This window comes from Macrosteles quadrilineatus, unplaced genomic scaffold (assembly GCF_028750875.1).
Source record: "Macrosteles quadrilineatus isolate MER2022 unplaced genomic scaffold, UCM_ALF_1.0 Scaffold_3__2_contigs__length_128488019, whole genome shotgun sequence".
NCBI lineage: Eukaryota > Metazoa > Arthropoda > Insecta > Hemiptera > Cicadellidae > Macrosteles > Macrosteles quadrilineatus.
Genome location: NW_026542596.1, coordinates 25,654,635 through 25,675,501, shown reverse-complemented (window position 1 = coordinate 25,675,501; position 20,867 = coordinate 25,654,635). Strand labels below are relative to the sequence as shown.

Genomic DNA, 20,867 nt, shown 5'->3' with positions numbered 1-20,867 from the left:
ATTTCGGCCATTCCATCATCGACTTGCTTGTTTTACATTATAATAATATTATTATAAAAGAAAATTGTGTGTACGATAATTTTGCCCCAAAAACGATAATTTTGGCCTGCTTGTACGATAATTTTCGCCGGCGAATCTGGCAACACTGTATCGCACATCACTACTTCACGATCGTAAACTTAACCCTCTACTACTGTCAAAGTGTCAAACAAAAGTGGAAAAGTGTAATAGAGTACAAAGTAATTCTGAATCTTCCTAAGTAGGCCTACAAGATAAATTTGTGTGCTTTTTCACAACTACAACAGTTCAGATCTACCGATATTTAACTTAGTAAATAGTAAATAAAAATCATAGGTAAATTTAGGCTTAAAATACAACAGTGATGCAACATTACAATGATTTTAAAATCATGGTCAAAATATTTATTTCAATAAGCTTATAATTCATTTTCCCTTTCAGTAATTTAAAAATTATATAATATTCAGATTAAGTTAATATGGTTAGCACTCAATTAAAAAAGTTAGGAATAAATTTATCTCACAAATTATTCTTCGCCTCAGTTTCTTGCTGTTCCAAATGAGTTCTTAGTCTTTGCCTCGTCTCTTAGCCTCCTCTTTTGCATGTAGAACTAAGACTCTGATTTTTCAATGATTACTTAAGTAAGATGGCTAATATTCATCAAATGCCATAGTAATACTAGGTCTAATATTACTATATTAGGCCTAGGCCTAGTGTACGAGTCAAAATAAAATATTTAAACTTAACTACCGTAGGCTACTGCTACTCTCAAATTACAGGATGGCCCTATCAATAAATTTTTTTGGGTCTAAGTTACTTGTATATTTTAGCAAGAAAAGGTCTAAAAATCCTCTGTTGAACCATAACTACACCAGTTTATTTCACTTTGATTTCAGGTAAATAACTTATATATGACTTAAAGAATTCATTAATAATCAGGGTAAAACTTTGCGACCCACACATCACCCTAATCAGAAACTTCATTGTACATTTTTAAAGAGTTTTGTGTTTTTACGAGCAATTAGAAACATCATGGAAAAAGGTTTTGAGGAAATGCAAGATGACTACAAAACGCACATATCTGAGGGACAGGGGCTGCTCTTAAAATTAAAGGAAAGCAGTTTCTGCCATGTTCATGGGATTGATAAACTGGAAAGGAAAATTAAGAGAGATATTATGTTTCTTTCTGAGGTAAATACTATTAAAATGTTTACATTTATTTAAACATAGGCCCTAAAATCCATCATCTTAATACAATCCTTGGGTACACTTCCATAGAGAACCTACAATAGCCTATATTAGGTATAAGATGAATAACGACATAGGCCTACCGTATATTGAATCTTGTTCGGTTCAATAGGCCTACATCAATTATAGCCTATAATTTTTTAGCCGTAATTATCGATTTCAAAATGGGTTGATTGAAATTTTTATTAATACCTATTTAATAAAATATAGCTTTCTATGTACGGTACGGTATATAAATAGGCAATCAAGAGTCTTTAAAACCTTTTTTCTCAGCTCATGTGCATCGCAGGGAAAATCTACATATACTGTTAGAAAGATATTTGCCTGTAGATGTGCAGAATACCTTATAAATTTAAAATTAATCAAAAATAAGCACAAAAAATTAATTTTTAAAATAATTAAAATGGGCCTAAAGCCCCCCATGCACATGCTAGCATGTTCCGCATGGTCCGCCAACACGCTCGCGAACATGCTCGTGTTTCCAACATACGGTCGAGCATGCTCGCGAACTTGCTTGCCGCCACCGCGACAACTCTTGCTTCTATCGTGCTGTGACAGTCCGACAAGCCGAGCACCGAGCCCAACATGCCTAAGAAATAAGACGGCCTTAGTCACTAACAAGACTACAAGATCGCACCACTCATCCTATACTCATCTCCATTCATACTTGGCTTAATTTACCTACTTTGTATGGTCGCCATTTCATTGAAAAGTATTAAAGTATTAAGTTAAGTATGCTCGCCGGTACGAAGGCTCGCAGACCCCACACACGGGCGAGCATGTTCGCCGCCAACACCGTCACGAACATGCTCGCGAACATGTTTGCCTGTGTATGGGGGGCTTTATGGGTTGGTATGTTGGTGACAAAATAACAACAAAAAAAACAGAAAATCAAAACAAATGGAAGAAATTCTAATCACATGTTTAGGATACAAATAAAGAGGTCTGTACATTAAATATTTTTGGTTGAGTTTTCGAACCATTGGAGGACCTCTATAACTCAATTTATTATACGAAAATTAACAAAAAAAATTACCTACTATAAAAACGTACAAAAATCAATACAATTTTCAATTTACAATTTTAAACCTACCGGTACCTAGTGTTGATATGGTAAGTACCTACATAGGTTAAGTTAAGCTTAAATGTACGGTACGGTATATAAAATTTACAGTTTCTTCCATTTTAAAACTAAATAATTAATTAAGTGGAAACAAGGGGTTTTAAAAATGAATAAAAAGATTTATCATTTGGTTCAACTTACTTATTTTAAATCATTATGATATTATTATCAACCCGGATAAAATTTGATTTATTTTTATATACATCGTAATTCATCTGATAATATATCGTACATCTGTAGAAGTGCACCCCAATAGCAAAAATACCGGTAATATTTATACTAGGCTTAGGCCCTATCTTATTATTTTTCTAATAAAAAACAAATATTTTTCCCTTTTCAGCCCAAACATAATTTTGTTGCCCAGAATGGATCTAGATTACCCTTATGGTTATGTAGGGTTGCCTTATGGTAATTACAGTAGACTCCCTCTTATCTGGACTCCTCGGGATCGAGGCCAGTCCGGATAATGGGTTTTCCGGTTAAACCGACGTCCCCAAAAACTTGTTAAAACGGACCGTTTACTGTGATATTTGACAAATTTAGGAGAGCATTGTATTTAGACACGTGATAACTGGTCTCAAATCTTTCCCACGAAAACAGTCGTTTCAGTACCGCCCCCTTCCTGCCGATCTAGTCTGGTTAAACCAATGTGCTGATAAAAATTGTAAGGTTAAAGAGATGTCATTTCCGCCGATTGTAGTCTGGTTAAACCGATGTCCGGTTAAAAGGTGTCCGCATAAGAGGGAGTCTACTGTAGTATAAAAGAGGAGATTTTAGCTGGTGACCTCACTATAGTGCCATAAAAATTAACGGGCTATTCAAATTGTATACTTAGGTACCGTACCTACATTAAAGATAAATATTCAAACAGAACCGTTATGGATCATAATCATAAATAAAATTAGGGCCTATTTGGTTATTAGAAGATATAGATGGTACTTTCCTGTCAACGAGGGTATGAGGGAGTCCTGTCGACGATTTTTTAATCACCGTGGGTACAGGGTTAATCCCCTTTCTTACACCATAAAGGCCTAAGCTATGATATAATTTTTGCCCAAACAAGATCAGTTGTCAATTTATGATTTAAAAGTGTTTGAAGATATAAAACAGAAGGATTATGGATTGTAAAAGGAACCAAAAATATTGATATATCGAGAAAAAAACTCATTGATAATAAAGAATGTTCCCTTTAACAAGAAAGTATTGTACCTATGGACATAATCCATACCGTTTCTGATCAATATTCGTGCTTCACTGTCAATATTCAAATATGGTGTACGAAAGCATAAAATGTCGCATCCTGTATGTCACATCTCACTAAAATAACATAAACAAAACGCTCTCTATCTGCTTGGCTTTGTTAGTGCACACGGATACCTTCCGCCTAGCCGATAGACATGAATTGAAGAACTGGAAGCAACGAAACAGACGGTAAAGTAAAACTAAGAAAAGAACATTGCTGTCCATTGCAGTTCTATTTAATTTTTCATTGAATAAGGATATTTGCGTTCGCAACTATTCCAAAAATGCCGTTAGGCTATATAGGCTAATGTATTTTAATAGAGAGTAAAAAAAGGAAGTTTCTCACTTTTTTTAGAAATCCCCCAGAGCTAAATTTTGAACGTCCTCCAGCGAAATCCGGGGATATAGCAACCTCTAACCGTTATGGTAATCAAACAATTCCAAATAAACTGTTTTACCGGTGTTGAGGCTTCAATCTTCAGTAAAGTAGCTTAAGACGGGGAAAGTATAGACAGCAAGTTTCTGGATGCAAGTATTTACCAGTTTCATTTACTGCAAACTTACTAATGAATGTAAGCTACCCCTATGGTTGCGGTAAGTGCAACTAGTAAGTAAGGCAGTTACTTGCTGCCAGCAACTTGCCATCTCTAGGCTGTCTTCGCTAATAAAATGGCTGTTAATAAGGTTAAAGCTGAGATGATCAATTGAACTTCCTGTTTAGTGCCTTGTGAAAACCCCATTTTTTTACGAAGCAGGCCGTTTTTTTATCAAGCAGACCTAATGTATTTAAAGACAAACCTAGACCAACTTTTGTTCTGCCTACAGCTATAGATTGTTTGTAATCCACTGGTGGTGGTTTTCGGTGTAAAGCGTGTCGTCCTGTCGTCAGTTGTGGATAGCTTTCAGATGTTTCACAGTTACTATGACCTAGTGGCTTGGCTTGGCTGCGGCTGAGTATAGCCACTATAAATGCCAAACTTCATAGTAAGGGCGAAACATCTGGCAGTTATTCACAACTGACAAAACGATTGACGCTGATAACCACTGCCATGGACTCTAATGATAGGCCTACCTATGGCAAAAGTATACTAATGAGGATTTTATTGTTTATAATTTAAAAATTTCCATAAGTGAAAATTAAGAGTAATAAATTATGTGTTTGTGCAGACTTTGCAAAACAATAAAATGAAGAAGGAGCATCTAGTCTGTTCAAATCTACACTTTTATAAAGCAATCATTGATGAGGCGCAGAGGCAAGAATGTGAAGCGGTGTTAAAGACTTTTTCTTACAAATTGAATGAGAAAGTACTAAGACTCACAGTGGATATTGTTTCTAAAGAAGGTCATCAGTGGACAAAAGTTATTGCAAGAAACCCTTTTGCTTTACATCAGATTTTTAAAGGTAGGAATAATTGTTTAAGACATTTTGATGTTATAGTTAAGCTCACTTTCTACTGCATCTTTCTTAACAATATTTACAAAATAGTCCTTAAAATGTTGGCTTAGAGCAACAGGATCCAAAATCACCTCATCATTATAGCCCGTGCGTTTCCTGGTGAAGACTGGGGGTAGGGTTGAAGCCCTTACAAAACAGATTCTGAGCCACTATAACCACCTACCCCCAGGCTTCACCAGGAAACGCACAAGCTCTACCTTTTACGAGGGATATGTTTCTCATGTCAATTTATAATTTAAGTGTGTTTGAAGATATCAATGCACTCATATCATACAAACCCTATTGCTGTCGCGCAGATGCTGTTGAGATAGCAACCGAAAGTCCATGTCATACGTGACGGCAAATGTGTCTCATTGATCCCGTTCCGCCAATGCCGGGTGCCTGTCATACCCACATTTGCAGTAGCAGCACTTATTTGATCTCCAAGATGGACACCATCCAATTAGGTTGTATAAGCTTGTTGCACATTATTCAAGAGTATTATCGGAACAATCCAAGACGATGGAGAACCGAATTCCAGTATTGTGCCTTTAGTTACCTATTGCTTTAATCATTCTACTTAACGTCGTACAGAGGACATTTTTCATCTGTATTAACCAAAAGTACAATTTTGCATTGTGGAGTAAACTTATGAAATAGACTGTACGTTTCACTGTGGATAATTCAACCTGGTCGCTTGATCAAACACTGTAATGTGAGTTCGTTTGATCCACCAGTATAAACTATTACGTCCTTCAGATTTCAGGCGTTCAAATATGCACTGTGAATAAGCAGTTTTAAATATTCACTTTATCACACTGAACTGTAACCAAAACTACATGATGATTCAGTAAAATACGATGTAAGGTAAATCAATTCAACAACTAATACAAACAATTTTGTTGTCAAGTATTGCTGGGAACCTCTTGATTTATGAACCAGACTTAGTTAACAGATGTTTAGATAAAAATATAAATTCCTGCTTTGCTGTGGAAGTAATAAGTCCTGCAGTCTGTGGTTAACCTGAAAAACTATTTCAAACTATGTATATATGTTTACTTGTCAACAAAGGGAATTGAATTTGATCTAATGTCAACAGATAGCGCCGCCATTCCCAACCTTAAGTCCTTAAGTGATGCCCTTTCCTAATATTCTTAGGCGTATTTGCACATTTAGGCCTACCTGAAATTACCTTTAATTTGACACCACAAACTTTAAAATCCGTCAAGCCGTTATCAAGTTATGACTGTGAAAAGAAAACTGCTTGCGTATTAATATATAGACGAGGTGTTAGCCCGTCCTACGTACGGGAGTAGTCAGTTAAAACTGTGTAGGCCTATAATTCAGAACAGGTAGTTTACACGTATAAAGACAAATTTTATTGCAGCCTACAGTAGAAAGAGTAATTATCAATTGAGAAGTGTATAGGCCTAGTCAACGATACCACCTTCCACAGCATACCTGCCTCTTCCATAGTTATTATCAGCAAAATACAATTACTATACACAATTTCCAGTAGGTCTGAATAGAAACGACCTAAAATAAAACGATAATATCCAATAAAATTCACAGTACGGTACACATAATTTAACTTTGGTGTCCTAACATCAAAACTAATCGTCACACCTATCCTTTATATCAATTTCACTGCATTAATTGCTAAATAAATAAGTGTAAACAAAGAAAAGTAAAAACAACAACAGTTTGTTTTGAAACAGCTGTTTGGTACAAATAACATTCATTTGAAAAAAAGAACTGGTCACATGTAGCAGGAATATAAAAACAAAAAGTAAACACGCTAGTAAAGCTAATGACGTAATTGTCAATGTTTATTATCCATACCGTTATCAGTTCTATCCTTGATAATTACCCACCCTCATTGTATAAACGTACATCGTAATTAATTTTCCATATTAGTTAATTTAAACTACAATGTATTTATAGTTGAAATAAAAGTGATATTTTCACGTTTGGGGACGCTGATATAGGCACCCCCAAACGAAACGTAACCAAAACTAAACACGATTTCATAAAAGGATGGTTTGTCTAATTGCAGTATCCTAGGTCAATGTTGACGTTGTGCTCAATCTGTCATCCATCTGTTTATCTTTGTATAAAACCCGGCTGAGGTTGTGGTGGTAATTTAAAATCGTGATTCCTGATTATTCTTGATCTTCTTTTTATGACATAAATATTTCCGGGCCTAATCCAAACAAAGTTAAAGCAGACAAACACAAACATTAATTGTAAACATAAAGCTACCATTAAGAATTAATACATGTAAACTAACACTGTTATTTTTTTAATCTTTCCTTGAAAAGTGGAGCAGTAAAATAGTTTGCATTTATCCTTTTTTATTAAGACTCGTGTACAGAGCCTCGATTTGTACTTTGGTTTAATTAATTTTGGTTAAAACTGTGGTTTAAACTGTGGTCTAATTATCTCTACTAATCTTACTTATTTCCTATAATCAATGACAAAATAAAAGTAAATAAAATAACCTCATAGTTCCATAGTTTATATTTAACCAGCTGTTAGTTAAAACAAATTATATTGCTCTAAAACAAATCGAAGATTACAATGATTGCTTTAAAAAATAATTTGAACATCCTAGTATTTTACTATGTATATTTAATTGTATTGCAATCCTCTTACCGAAGAATTGAACGTATCAATGATTAGCATTACACAGCTGTTTTAAGCAAATTATTTTATTCCACAAGCTAGTTTAGAATCTTAGCGTCGGCTGCTAGACTTTTTAAAAATTAAAATTTAATTTCTAAAAAACTGGGACCCTAAACTAAAATTATGGCTTCGACATTCCCTAGTTCTCAAAATTATTTTTCTTTCAACACAAAAATCATGAAAATCCGTCGAGTGGTTGATTCAGAATCGTGAAATAAAAAAACACTGTTTCGTTTGGGTGAGGTTCATAATGTCCAAATTTCACAAACTCCAACGTCTAAAATATTAAATAAACAGTGCGTTTCATAACCTCCAAATTTCATAAACTCCAAAACTATAACTTTCAAATAATCACCGAAATGTCCAAATTTCACAAACTCCACCGTTTAAATATCAAATAAACAGAGCGGTTCATAACCTCCAAGTTTCATAAGCTCCAACGGTACAGTCTCTGCCAGAAGTCGCTGCAGAGGTTGCCGTGGTTCGGTATGTAGGCGCTACACGTTCTACTGTTGTAGCGGTGTAACACGAAGTATCATTGTTGCTCCGTAATTGCTTTCGTTCGCGAACTCGTTTGAATAAACGTAGGATTACACGTTTGTACCAAATTTCATCAAAATCGGATGATTTTTGCTCGAGTTATCGCGCTAACGGACACACATATGAATATATATATAACTGATGGTGTTTTTGGTCTCTAGGGACTTAAAAACGAAAAAGTAAATCGGTCCCGGGACCAGGTCTTACCATGAGTACTACGGTAATAGCTTATTCCCTATAGGGGAAATTCGCTAAAATGTAAATTTGATTTGCACATTGTGTGCTAACACATATTTGAGTCACACATCTGAGTGTTCTTCAATCATTAAAATGTATGTATAATCAGTAGTTGAGCGCTGGCGAACGGTGCCTGCTATCTGACTGTGGCAACCACTAGAGAGACTTCTGGCCCAGACTGTACCGTTGGAGGTTATGAAATTTGGACATTATGAACCGCTCTGTTTATTTAATATTTAAACGTTGGAGTTTGTGAAACTTGGACATTGTGAAACAGTGATTATTTGAATGTTATAGATTTGGAGCTTATGAAATTTGGAGGTTATGAACCGCTCTGTTTATTTAATATTTTAAGCGTTGGAGTTTGTGAAATTTGGAGTTTATGAAACGCTCCCTTTCGTTTTAATACAGGGTGTTTTTAAAAGAATGCCGGGATTTCAAACGGTAGTTGCTCGGGGACTATTCAAGATAATTAAACGAGTTAAACGTCAAATTGAAGGGAAAAGAATAAAGTTTTTTTCTCATTCTTTCATACAATTCGGAATGATTGATTAAAATTTAAATTTTAATCAATCTTATATGAGTGTAAAACTGGCAAATTCTGTACGCGTAGGGCGATCGGCAGGTTTATCTGATGTCTTAACTGAATCTTTTTCGGTACAAAGACTCTATATTTTATAGATAACATCATAAAGTGACCAATTTAGGTTCGTTAAACTGAAGACTTCGTCGGGCAATCGATTTTTTCGGGCTTCTGATGCAGAATATTCGGATTTCTTCGACTATGTCATCGCTTTTTTTTAGCCGGCCAGGTGAATGTTTTTTCAAAACATTTCGGTGCCACGAAACTCATTAAACCAGCTCCAAGTTTCTTTATCATCAAGTAGATTTAAATTTAGTTTAATTTAGCAATGGATATAAACTCTGCGAACTACAGATTACAATCTGTGCCTTCTGTTGCGCCGTAAATTTCGTACTGGCCACTGGCGTCAGGCGTATGAGTCAAAATAGCGGCATATCACCCCGCACCTGTTTTACGCTTACCAAGGTCAAAGTTTCCTCCCTTGCTACACGGGAAACAAAACTTAGTTATTTTAGCTTCAACTTGACGTATAAAACGTTTAGTTACCTTGAATAGTATCCAAGCAACTACCATTTAAAATCCCGGCATTCTTTTAAAAACACCCTGTATTATAGAAGATGTTAAATACACACTCTGGAAGAAGTAAGACCAATCCTCTGATTTTAAAAAAATTGAGGAAGTTTGAAATATTTAGGCTACCCTAGAAATTGTCTCACAATTTTTTATTTTTTATTTTTATATTTTTTATAACAGGATCCTTATGCTTCCTAATGATAGACTCACAATTCACATTAAGATACAGTACTGATTAAGGTGGTCAGATAAACCAATTTGTACAACAAAAGACATAGCCTACGTATATTAGGGCTGAAATTAGTAATAATATTATCAAGACATGTACTGGAGAGAGTTGAATCTCGAGTGGGAAAATTTAGTACTGTAATTGAAAAAGTCTTGGCTATTCCAGTTGGTTGTGTCCATATCCACCACTAGAGTGCACTAAGTATAGTTCCATATGTCAAACATGACAAATGTATAAACAGGAAATAATGTACTAACAATTTTTTTAAGAGTGGCAGAAAAACACTATATTGGTGATCTAGACGTAATTCTGCACAACCTTACAACATTTTGAAGGCAAAATGTCATATGTCCGTAATGTTACAATTTATTGATATTTTATATTTTAGAGGGAGATGCTTTTGGCCGAAGATCACTTACGGATCAAGCAGCTGCATATATGCTAGCAGCCTCTCAGAATTTGAATCTCTATACTCCTCCAAAAGTAAGCATTTGTAGGATGTTCATATATCAAGGTTCAAATTTTTAGTTTTTAAATGATCATGTAATATGATGATATGGTGATTGTTGATCATTATTGCTCAAGATTTTTTAAGATAATTATGTTGTTCTGTATTGAAATTTTTCAGGCTAAATAAAGCCAATTTCTATAGGCGGTTGACACATATGTACGAAGAAAGGGTTTACACTAAAAATTGTGTTAAAGTGTTGAAGGAGTTCAGAGAAGGTGATAAACATTTAGAGATGATAAGAGCAAATGATTTTGTTCATTACAGTACTAGTTTAGTTTAGGCAGTCACAAAATTTAGGGATAGGCCTATTTTGCATGTTGTTTGCAGGGTTGATGAACAGTTGCACCGATGGTCAAAGGAATTTGCTAGGGTCGACAAGTCCTCCCTCTCAAGAGTGCCCAGTTGCACCGGCGGTCAACAATCTGGCAGGCTTGGATGCTCCTTCCCCTCCTCGAACGCTTTTATATACCTATCCCCTCTTTTACGTTCCATCGTATATAGTCTGTGCTTAATATTTACCGTATATAGGGAACTAGCACCTAACCTAACCTAACTTAGCCTAACCTAACCTAACCTAACTTAACCTAACCTTACAACATTTCAATGGGTGGGGAGGGCGTCAGGGTTCTTTGACCGCCGGTGCAACTGGGCAACTGCCGTTTGCAGTGTAACTGTGCAAGATATGCCGAATTGTTAAATTGCATCTTCTGTAAGACTACCACGGACGACAGCAAACCCAGATTGTAAATTTTGTCATTGTCTAAACGCAAACTGATGGAAACCTACAACGGATGGGAAAGTAGTTACTCTCACACTTTGATATGCATTTTAATTTTAATTTTGCTGCTGGCTCTTGGACTAAATATTTAAAGCAATATTTGTGTTTTATTGTTGCATGCCTTATATTTTTTCCATATTCAACTATGGTACAATTCTATATATCGACTATCCTCTTTCATTAAACCATTTTAAGCACTTTTATATTGTTTCAGGTCCATATGTCCTTTGTAAATGGTGTGCCTGAGATTGTCAAGACATATCTTGAAAAGTTCAGTATAGGGGTTGAAGGACAAATAGTTACTATTGATGATGATATTTTAAGTGATTCCGACAGTCTTAGTTCTGATTCTAAAAGTGTTGATGATAATATCTGTGATACTGCCAGTGCTTTTGTAACTCCAGCTGAGGAAAAGTAAGGAGTATATTTTATTGCTGTTCTAAACTTAAAAGAGTCTTCAAAACCCCTATAAAAAAGGACAAAATCATGACCATTTGTTTAGGTCATAAAATGCTTCTGGTTCTGATACTATTTTTTTTGTGACTGAATTAGGAAAAAAGTGTTTTCTAGTAGTTAGATAGTTGTTGTAGCCTAGGTCTAAAAAACTTAATTGTATATCAAATATATATATTTTTTATCCCAAGTACCTATTGTTTTTTAAGGTAAAAAATTCAAAACATTTAAATTTTTTTAAAGCTACCAAACAATTTAGGATTAGTTTTAAACGATGTAAGCTAGTAGAATGGTGCAGCCACTCTGTTAGTTAATGATAAAAAAGGATCAAAAGTGTTCGGTCAATATCGTCGGCCGAGGCAGCTACATAATAAACCGTGTTTTACTTTGAAGCGTACTGCGGTTTTGTACTACAAGCCATTCAATTCAAGTATAAAGCCTATCAAGTCAATTATAAATCACATTAGATAAATATAAATTGTGACTCGGAGCATACAAAATTTCAATGTGAATTGGATGATGCGGCTAGAATGAAACCTAATTTTTTTTTACTTGATTAAAACCAAAGTCTTGTTTAAGACAAATCTGTGGAAATTTGTTGCCACTTACATAGAAAATTAAAGTTTAAAATTATAAATGGAACAAGAATTAATCCTTTTCTGCTCTTGTAATAGTTAAAGTTGAACATTTATTTACACTAAACTGATGTAAATTTTTTTACAGGACATTTACAAAGCTCAACCTTTGTGTGACGACATTGATAGCCTATGTGTCCGCTCTGACTAACGGTGGTTGTAACTGCAACTTCCGCGAGCCTCTTCTACAACAACAAGCTGAGTGGGAACGCGCTGCTCCTGTCAAACCCCTTCTAGACCAGTTGTTTGAAGGTAGATTGTGCCAAACTTGTAGAACTAACTCTAAACTGAATTAATTAGTATAGAATAATAATGAAAAATTTTAATAGCTGAAGTATGTTTGTCGAACTTGCTTTATAATCAGAAGGTTGTTAGTTTGATCCTGGAGAAGTCAGAATCTTTTTAATGTTCCATATTTGCTTATTAGACACCAGCTATGCTCATAGTAATATGTTTTTTGAAGTCGCATCCGCCTGCTCATAAATTCATAAAATGTTAACAACAGGCTCCTTAACCAGCTACCTCTGGTCCCTTGGGCTCTGCCCCAGTGGCTTTTAGTTTGCATGTTATCCTTATGAAGAACATATTTGTTTACTTTACATCATGATCAGCTGGATAATTGATTTGCTGTTAATATTTTGGTTGAAATTTAAGGAAACGTGTGATACAGACATTACTGATCCTCTATAAAAATAATAATGTAAAAAGGTTAAAATACCTGTAACTGCCTCGTGATTCCTCTGTTCCTGTACTGGACTACGCGCGTTTCGATGTATGCTGGAGTAAACTGGATGTAAACTGTCGTTTTATACCTCCTGGTGAAGTTCTATAAAAAGCCCAAAGTACCCATGAACACTTTTGAGAAAACTATAAGTCGGAATCCCATAAACCATATACCGGTACTTAAAATGTTCGTCATGACGAGAAACCTTGCGCAAAACTATCCATTATTCCATAAATTTCCCTTTATGGTCGTAATTCCTTTCTAAAGGGAACTTTCCATATACCTCTATGTAAAAAATGCCTCAGCTGTACTTATTTGTATGTTGTTCTTTCAATGTATTACCTTATTAAAATCAGGTGTGATTATTTGTTTGTATTACTGTATTCTTTTTTGTTTATTTCAGCTTTCAATAGTTTTATTAACACTTATCACTTATGAAGTCAAATGGGGAGAAGCCCGTGGGTACCAGCTAGTTTGGTTAAAATGAAATATTTACTATTTGATTTTGTGTTGGCGTAAATATTAACTTACCACGGAAAAAAGCGAGAAAGCCTGGATATACTAAAAAGAAAACTGAATTAACACTGAGCTGCATTTTTTGAGCAATCACTAAAAGAGCCGATTTGCAAACTGTGGAACCTTAGGAATGTCATAGAAAACCATCAAAGAAGAGAAATAATGTGTTTTATTTAGAATTTATAATTGTTATTATGGACAACCTAATACGGCTATGAGTGTGAAACATTTGTAGAAAACACTAAAAAACAAGATCAGCTTTTGAAGAATGATCATATATTTACAAGAAATGTTGATTATATCAAACTGTTATGTACATCGTGAGTATTTCCATAATCTTTTAAAGTCATCGGAAATTATGACTGATATTCATTTTAAAATAACGCCTGTAATACTTCGCAACTGCTCAAATTCAAGCAACAGGTACACTAGCTACCCTTAAACTAAGAATTGAGCCTCAGTAAATGCCCAGCAAATTGAAAGAGATGCACTTTAATTTGAATGTGTTTACTGAAAACTCAAACCATTTCCTTCTCTCATGCAATGCACTAAAAACCATAGATTTTAAAGGTTTTGTTTTGTTTATTGGCTTTTAGAATATCCTAAATCTGCTGAATAATGGTGTCTGCTTGAACTGATTAGTGAAACAATTGGCTGCCATTGGCAAGAAGGAATGTTCTTTAAAACATCTGTTTAAAATAATAAAAAATCTGAATTGTCGTCATGACAGGATCTGACTTCAATTATATTCCCTAAAGTGTATAAAATTGGACCCCCCCTTTGTCGGTGTCTTTGATTTTAAAACATGATCGGTGACACACAGAGTTTTTTTTCCGGGTGTTGAATGAAAGATTAGACAAAAACTGTGTTTTGTACATATAATACAAAAATGTATTTAAGCCATTTATAATCAATACAAAACTCTTACTTTGCATATTTATAAAATACATAGCAAACATAAGCAACACGATCGGTGACACACGGAGTTTTTTTTTAACGTGTGTTGAACAGCCCATACACTCACATATATAAAATGCACATTTTTAGTTGCTGCTCTGTTGAAATATGTAGGGATAAAATATTGCTAAAGATTATCAAACTCTTTTTACTATTAAAAACCTATATGTCTGTTTTGTTTCTTGCAGAAAATAGCCCATCTGAATTCTTTAAAACTACAAATTCACTAAACCTGATTTGTAGATGTTTTTAGAAAACCGATATTGCTAGTTCCAAATTGTACATGGTAAAATAATAGGTGATTAAAAAGGAGAAGTAGAAAGTAGGACAATATTTGTAATTGAATTCCTATTTCATTAAATGAAAAAATAGTACATAAATCATTTAGAATAATTTTGCTAAGTTTTTGCCACAGACTTACCGTTATATTTGACGTAAACGCGGTACTTTTTTTCTTTCAATGTGTAATGACAATGTATCTTAGAAAAAATATCACAAGAAAAGAAAGAAAAAGTAGGCCTATCACGTTAATGTCAAGCACAGATCTGTGGTAAAAACTGGACAAATGTAGTCGGGGTTTTAAGAGTTCAAATGTGTTATTTTTGCAAGAAAAGTAGAATACATAAAGTTTAGAATATTAAAAAGAGTTTGGCATGCATTAGCAATATTTTATATCTATATATTTCAACAGAGCAGCAACTTAAAAAGGTGTGTTTTACAATGGTGAGTGTATGTATGTCAGCCTTAGTCACTAACAAGGCAAGATCGCGCCACTCATCATACACTCATCTCCATTCATACTTGGCTTAAAATACCTATTTTGTATGGTCGCCTTTTCAAAGAAAAGTATTAAAAGTATTAAAGTATGGGCTGCGTCGGCTACTGCCAGTAGATGGTTGGGGGGAGCTATTCTCTGTATACACTAACTTGGCGTCTGAACCCTAGTCTATGTACCTGCGGACGGACCGGGGCCGAAACCTTTCTCGCCCCCGTTGAACAGCTGTTACCATAATTAGTCAACTAGTAGCCCCTCCACTGCAATTATGAACTTTTTTGTGCGGGACGGAATTTAATTTTTTTTTCTGCACAAGCAAAAAGTTCGTGAAATTTTAAGAAAAATGATACTAAACTTGACCATACCAACCCCCATGTCTTCCGGGAAATTAGTGATTCACGTCCTAAGACCTCTGACGATTCTGACGTGGGGGTATCGTCATTAGATTAATCGCGTATTGAAATGCTATTGATGAAATATGTATAATCTGCCGAAAAACTACGGTAGGCCCGTCGTAGGCCAACGCTTTATACAAAAATTTAATTAGCTTAAAAACATTTACTCAACACATACACATAATTCTGTAATTTTTTATCGACAATTGCCCTATCCTTAGAAACATGATGATTGTATGATTATTTTAAGTTTCATTTGGCCCGTACAAAATGACGCAATTTTGACTTTTCATGCCAAATGCTACTTTCGCTCGCATTTACGATTAGTTTTTTTTACCTTTTAACACATAATTATTACGTATACTTAATGAAACGTACGGTTTAAAAGTGTTTCACGTTTACAATAGACTTAAATGTGATTGGTTAGATCTTTTTCACGTTTACAATATACTTAAATGTGATTGGTTAGATCTACTCAAAGAAACATAATATGAATTAGGTTGGGACAAACTACATCGCCTCAACACGTTTTACATGTTTTTACTTCTTAAACTTTATTCCCGTAACAATATTAGGAAATTTAAATATATAAATCACTATTCCTTTTTTGTGTTTGCAGATTCGCGGTGCACGTCTGATTTAATTAAAAATAATTCATACATAACTATATTACAGTTTTATTTCTATCCCTGATAAAGTTTCTATTCCTCAGTAGCTACTGTACTTATGCCTGTAGGTTCTACAAACGTAATAAGAATATAGTCAAGTTTGGTATCATTTTACTTATTTATTCATGGACTTTTTGCTCGTACAGATAAAAATGTAAATTTCCGCCCCGCACAAAAAAGTTAATAAGTGCATTAGGGGTGTGACTTGGTGACTAATTATGGAAACAGCTGCTCAAGAAGTGAGCGAGCAAGGGACGGTCCCGGCCCGGTCGCAGGTAGTCAAGGGTCCAGACGCCAAGTTAGTGTATACAGAGAATAGACCAAAAACAGCGCCCGCAGTGCTACTGAGAGCGCAATCCAGTAGTTCTTTACATCGTTGGTGATAACACATGTTTCTCTATAAAAACAAATGCACCCAGAGGAAAACTCCGTGGTGTCACAGACGAGGGTTAAGCAAAAACACAGAAATATTCTGCAATCGTTCCTCAAATAACCTATCCTAATTATTTGTCAAATTTTCCAAAACTTGGCCAGTTCTCGGATAGTTAGTCTATTCTAGTTCTATGTTCAGGTAAGGAACTAGTATGCTGTACAGCCGCCCTGGATGACTTCCACAAGATCCTGGCAGTAGTAGGGGGAACCGGAGAGAAGCGACGGGCTACTGAGTTCTTGTCCAGAGTTACAGAAGTGAAAGGGATTATGTACCCCGGACTGCGACCTTCGGGAAAAATTAAACGGAGGTAATGGTAATATATAACATTGTCACAGAATTATTATTTCAACCATTACTAAACTTTTCCTATTTTCAGTTTTTGAACAAGCTTATCTCCCGAATTGATATAAGAACTTGATTGTTTCCCGTTTTGTAATTGAAAAGTAAAAAAATATTATGCAGATTGAATTATTATTATTCTCTTAAGCCCCGTTTACACAAAGCCAGTTGGCAGGCAGGACCAGCCTCACATAACTTGAAACACAATAGAGGCAGGTAAGGTAACCTGACCCGTTAACCTTCCTGTTCTACTGGCCTTATGCCTTTTGTTAGCCAAACCCATCTTGATTACTTTGTAAATTGTGTTGATGTAGCTATGTTGTTTTATCGAGTTAAAATTCGCATCCTGTCCAATTTCAGGCCTTCATTCAAAGATAGACCTCCTAGCAATTGCATTTTAAACTTACCCGACTTTTTTTAGCAAATAATATTACTGTAATTTAGACCTTGTGGATGGGTATTTACGTGACATAATTTAACTGTTAGTCTGACATTATTATAAAAAAAGTTTCCGTATTTTCTAAGAAGCACATAACTTAAACCCAACTTAACATGAGGAAAAAGTTTGTGTTATTAAGTTGGCAATATAAAATTTCAATTTGTTTTTACAGATCACTTGAGATTTTTGGAACGGGTCATGCTCTGGAGGCCCCTACTGTGTCAGCCAACAAGGGGTTTTTGCAAGCGGCGTTGCAAAAGGTAAGTTATGTTAAAAAATAAATATCTTATTTTCACTATATTCATAGTAAAATAATGGTACTACAAAGAAGTAAGGTAGGTACAGTGGTACAGTAAAGTGCAAAGATGCAATGTGGTGTCCAGGGCAAAGCCCAACACCACCCCCCTTGCCCTCATACAACGTCCAAAGTGGAGGAAGACCCTGTACTCTTGTGCCATAGGAATTTCCACACAGTGCTTGCTGCTCGGAATCTCCCTAGCTCGTCACAATTATGTTTCCAGCCCAACATACCAGAGCTGAAAGCACACGGTCATCCCACGAGTGTGTTTCCGCTTAACTCACTTATCTGTGATGGTACCTGGTTTATCTCATTGTGTAAATCAAATTGGTTGTAGAGGACACTTTACCCACATGTTTCACCATTAATATGCTGAACAACGAAACAGAAACACATTAAACATTTCCAACAGATAGGTCACATGATGTGGACGGTCTCGATGGAGGTAGTAGACTCGAGTCTTTTTTACCCTCAAGCCATAACTGAGACAGAGACAAAGTCTCTGAGACCATAGATAACACCTTAGAACTAGTTATCGGTGTCACTTTTATAAAGTTGGTAATTGGATTCATGTGTCAAAGATAAGACTATGTTGGATCCTGATACTCAAATTTTAGATTGTTATATGATCTCTAGAGTGTTAATTAAAGATTGTTTTTCTTTAGATGTTTCACCAGTCAGTGAAGTGAACAAAAGTCATTATGAACAATGTTTACAAAATTAGTCTTTACTGCCTAAGAGCTTTCTTCTAGAATGGGCAATGGGCATGTAGGTCATTTAGGATATATTGTTCATAAAGACATAAATGTAATGTTTTAGCGAATTTTCTATATAGGGAATAGAATAAGCTATTACCGTAGTTCTCATAGTAAGACGGGACCAATTTACTTTTTCGTTTTGAGGTCCCCAGAGGCCAAAAACACCCAAATAGTTCAAATTCACATATATTATATTATGTGTGTGTGTCCATTAGCAAGATAACTAGAGCAAAAATGATCTGTTATTGATGAAATTTTTGTACAAACGTGTAAAACTACGTTTATTTGAGACCAGCATGGTCGGGGTTAATTTATGGGGGGTTTTATGGGGTTAAAATGCTATGGGTTTTTCTTATTTTTGACACTGAAAAAATAAAATTTCTCAATTTCTTTCTAAACATTTCTTAAATCTTAAAAAAAGAAATAATGTAGTATGTATAAGCGTTGTTGTATGCCTAAGGTTACGGATAAAAATCCAACAAAGTTTAAATAAAAAATTCCCATGTCTTATGGAGAATAAATAACAGTTGTAGTATCAGTTAGCTTGTTTATGGATATTTTTATTTCAATCAAATTTGACACCTATAGCAGCAAATCTACTTCAAAATACTAATTTAAATAGGTAATAATGTTATTTAATTAGGTATAATGAATCAGACAATTTTAAGGGAATGTTTTAGTAGAAATCTAGCTAGTTAAATGGAGTTTGCTGAGTCTGCAGGATTGTTGCGGAGTGGGTATTTAATTCTTGTATATTTCTTGAATTAATGTGATGTTTCTAACCGCCAGAAGAAGTAGCAAAATTTTATGTGAGACAGGCTATATCTGTCTGAAGCTACAGAAGCTGTGCTAATATTAGCTCAAATGTGTACCCACTATGCCACTAAACAATACACGTATAATTGTCAATAGACAATAGTCAAATTCTTTATTCCTTCAACAATATACACATATTGTAATAGACATCGTCAAACTTAACAAGCAATAACAAAATAACAAGGCAACAAATATTTGTTCTGTATTCTTTAAGATACCTTGTCAAAGCTTTGTATGTATGGTTTTCATCAATGGTTTTAGGGAGTCAAATTTGCTGCAATTATTCACGAGTCCCGTGCCTTGACTGAATGTAAACAACTTCCAGACGTAGACGTAAGTTAATAGTGCATTTATGCATTTTACACTAGGAGAGATTTTGTAAATACATATTATTTATTATTTTGTGTAGTTTTTTTTCTATATTACATTTACCTTTTACGTCTTCTCAGCCAGTACAGTCAAAAACCACCCTACAAAACAAACTCTGTGCTTAATCATCTGCCAAATTGGTCACCTGAGAAAATAACCCATCATGAAACTTAAATACTTTAAGAGGCGGTTCACAAGCTCAGGTTTATCGTAGTCCAAGCCCAAAATCCGGAAATAATCAGTATTTGCGTGGCGACTGAAAAAAACGGGTTCACGAGCTCGAGACTGTATAAGCCGCGGACCAAACTAATAGGCTCCACACAATTAGTGCAGGGATAAAACCTGGTTTTAAAAGTCCAACTACAGTTAGTCCCAGCTTTCGATCATTAGTCCTGGTGGGTTTACGAGTCACGTCCTAGCTCAAAAGAGATGGTCCGAGCCCAAAGAACAATGGTGTTTGGTCTCCAACTCAGACCTGGTATGAGACAAGTTTAAGGTGATATCATGCCGGTTCATATCTTTACTGTATTATGTTAACCACTACGTACCACCACTTCACTACCTCGCATATGACCAGCTCGTTATCATGACTAAAACCCTTTAATGACTTGATGAATTTAAAGATAGATTTAGATGTTCCAAAGATGCCGTCAATGAGTCGTTTGAGGCGTTCACTCCAAGGCACGGATTTCCCGAACACAGAATCCATTACAGTATACTACATTGAAAAAAAGATGTTAGTTTCAATAAGATTTTTGGCTGATTTATTATATGGTTTATTTGTATGTTAGTAAAGCTTGGATGGTAGCTATTTGTTTGGTAATGAAAGCAGAATAAATCAAATTTCAAAACTAAACTAAAAGAATAACAAACAATGTTTTCCTAAATATGAACAAACGCATTGTAATGCCAATGAAACTGATTTCAAAAATCGCAACAACACAAAATGTAAGGTGGGTTACACACTGGTGTCGCAGACACGTGTCGTTTCTTATGAAATTGAATGGGACATGAATGTCTTTTGCCTGTCTCTTGTCGTATGTCGCATGACCGTGATTGCCGGTCAGTCATGTGCAAAATGTCATCAGAG

The 20,867-nt window shown here is 35.1% G+C and overlaps 1 protein-coding gene across 1 annotated transcript; it reads left to right on the top strand.

Moving 5' to 3' along the window:
- Positions 1–196: 196 nt before the first annotated feature.
- LOC128988916 (UPF0415 protein C7orf25 homolog) lies at positions 197–19,807 on the top strand. Its single transcript, XM_054410695.1, has 9 exons — positions 197–354; positions 915–1,209; positions 4,799–5,033; positions 10,302–10,396; positions 11,417–11,616; positions 12,379–12,542; positions 16,897–17,065; positions 17,709–17,796; positions 19,670–19,807. Exons 2-9 carry the CDS (start codon positions 1,051–1,053, stop codon positions 19,748–19,750), a joined length of 1,191 nt encoding a protein of 396 aa, XP_054266670.1. The 5' UTR covers positions 197–354; positions 915–1,050; the 3' UTR covers positions 19,751–19,807.
- Positions 19,808–20,867: the final 1,060 nt, after the last annotated feature.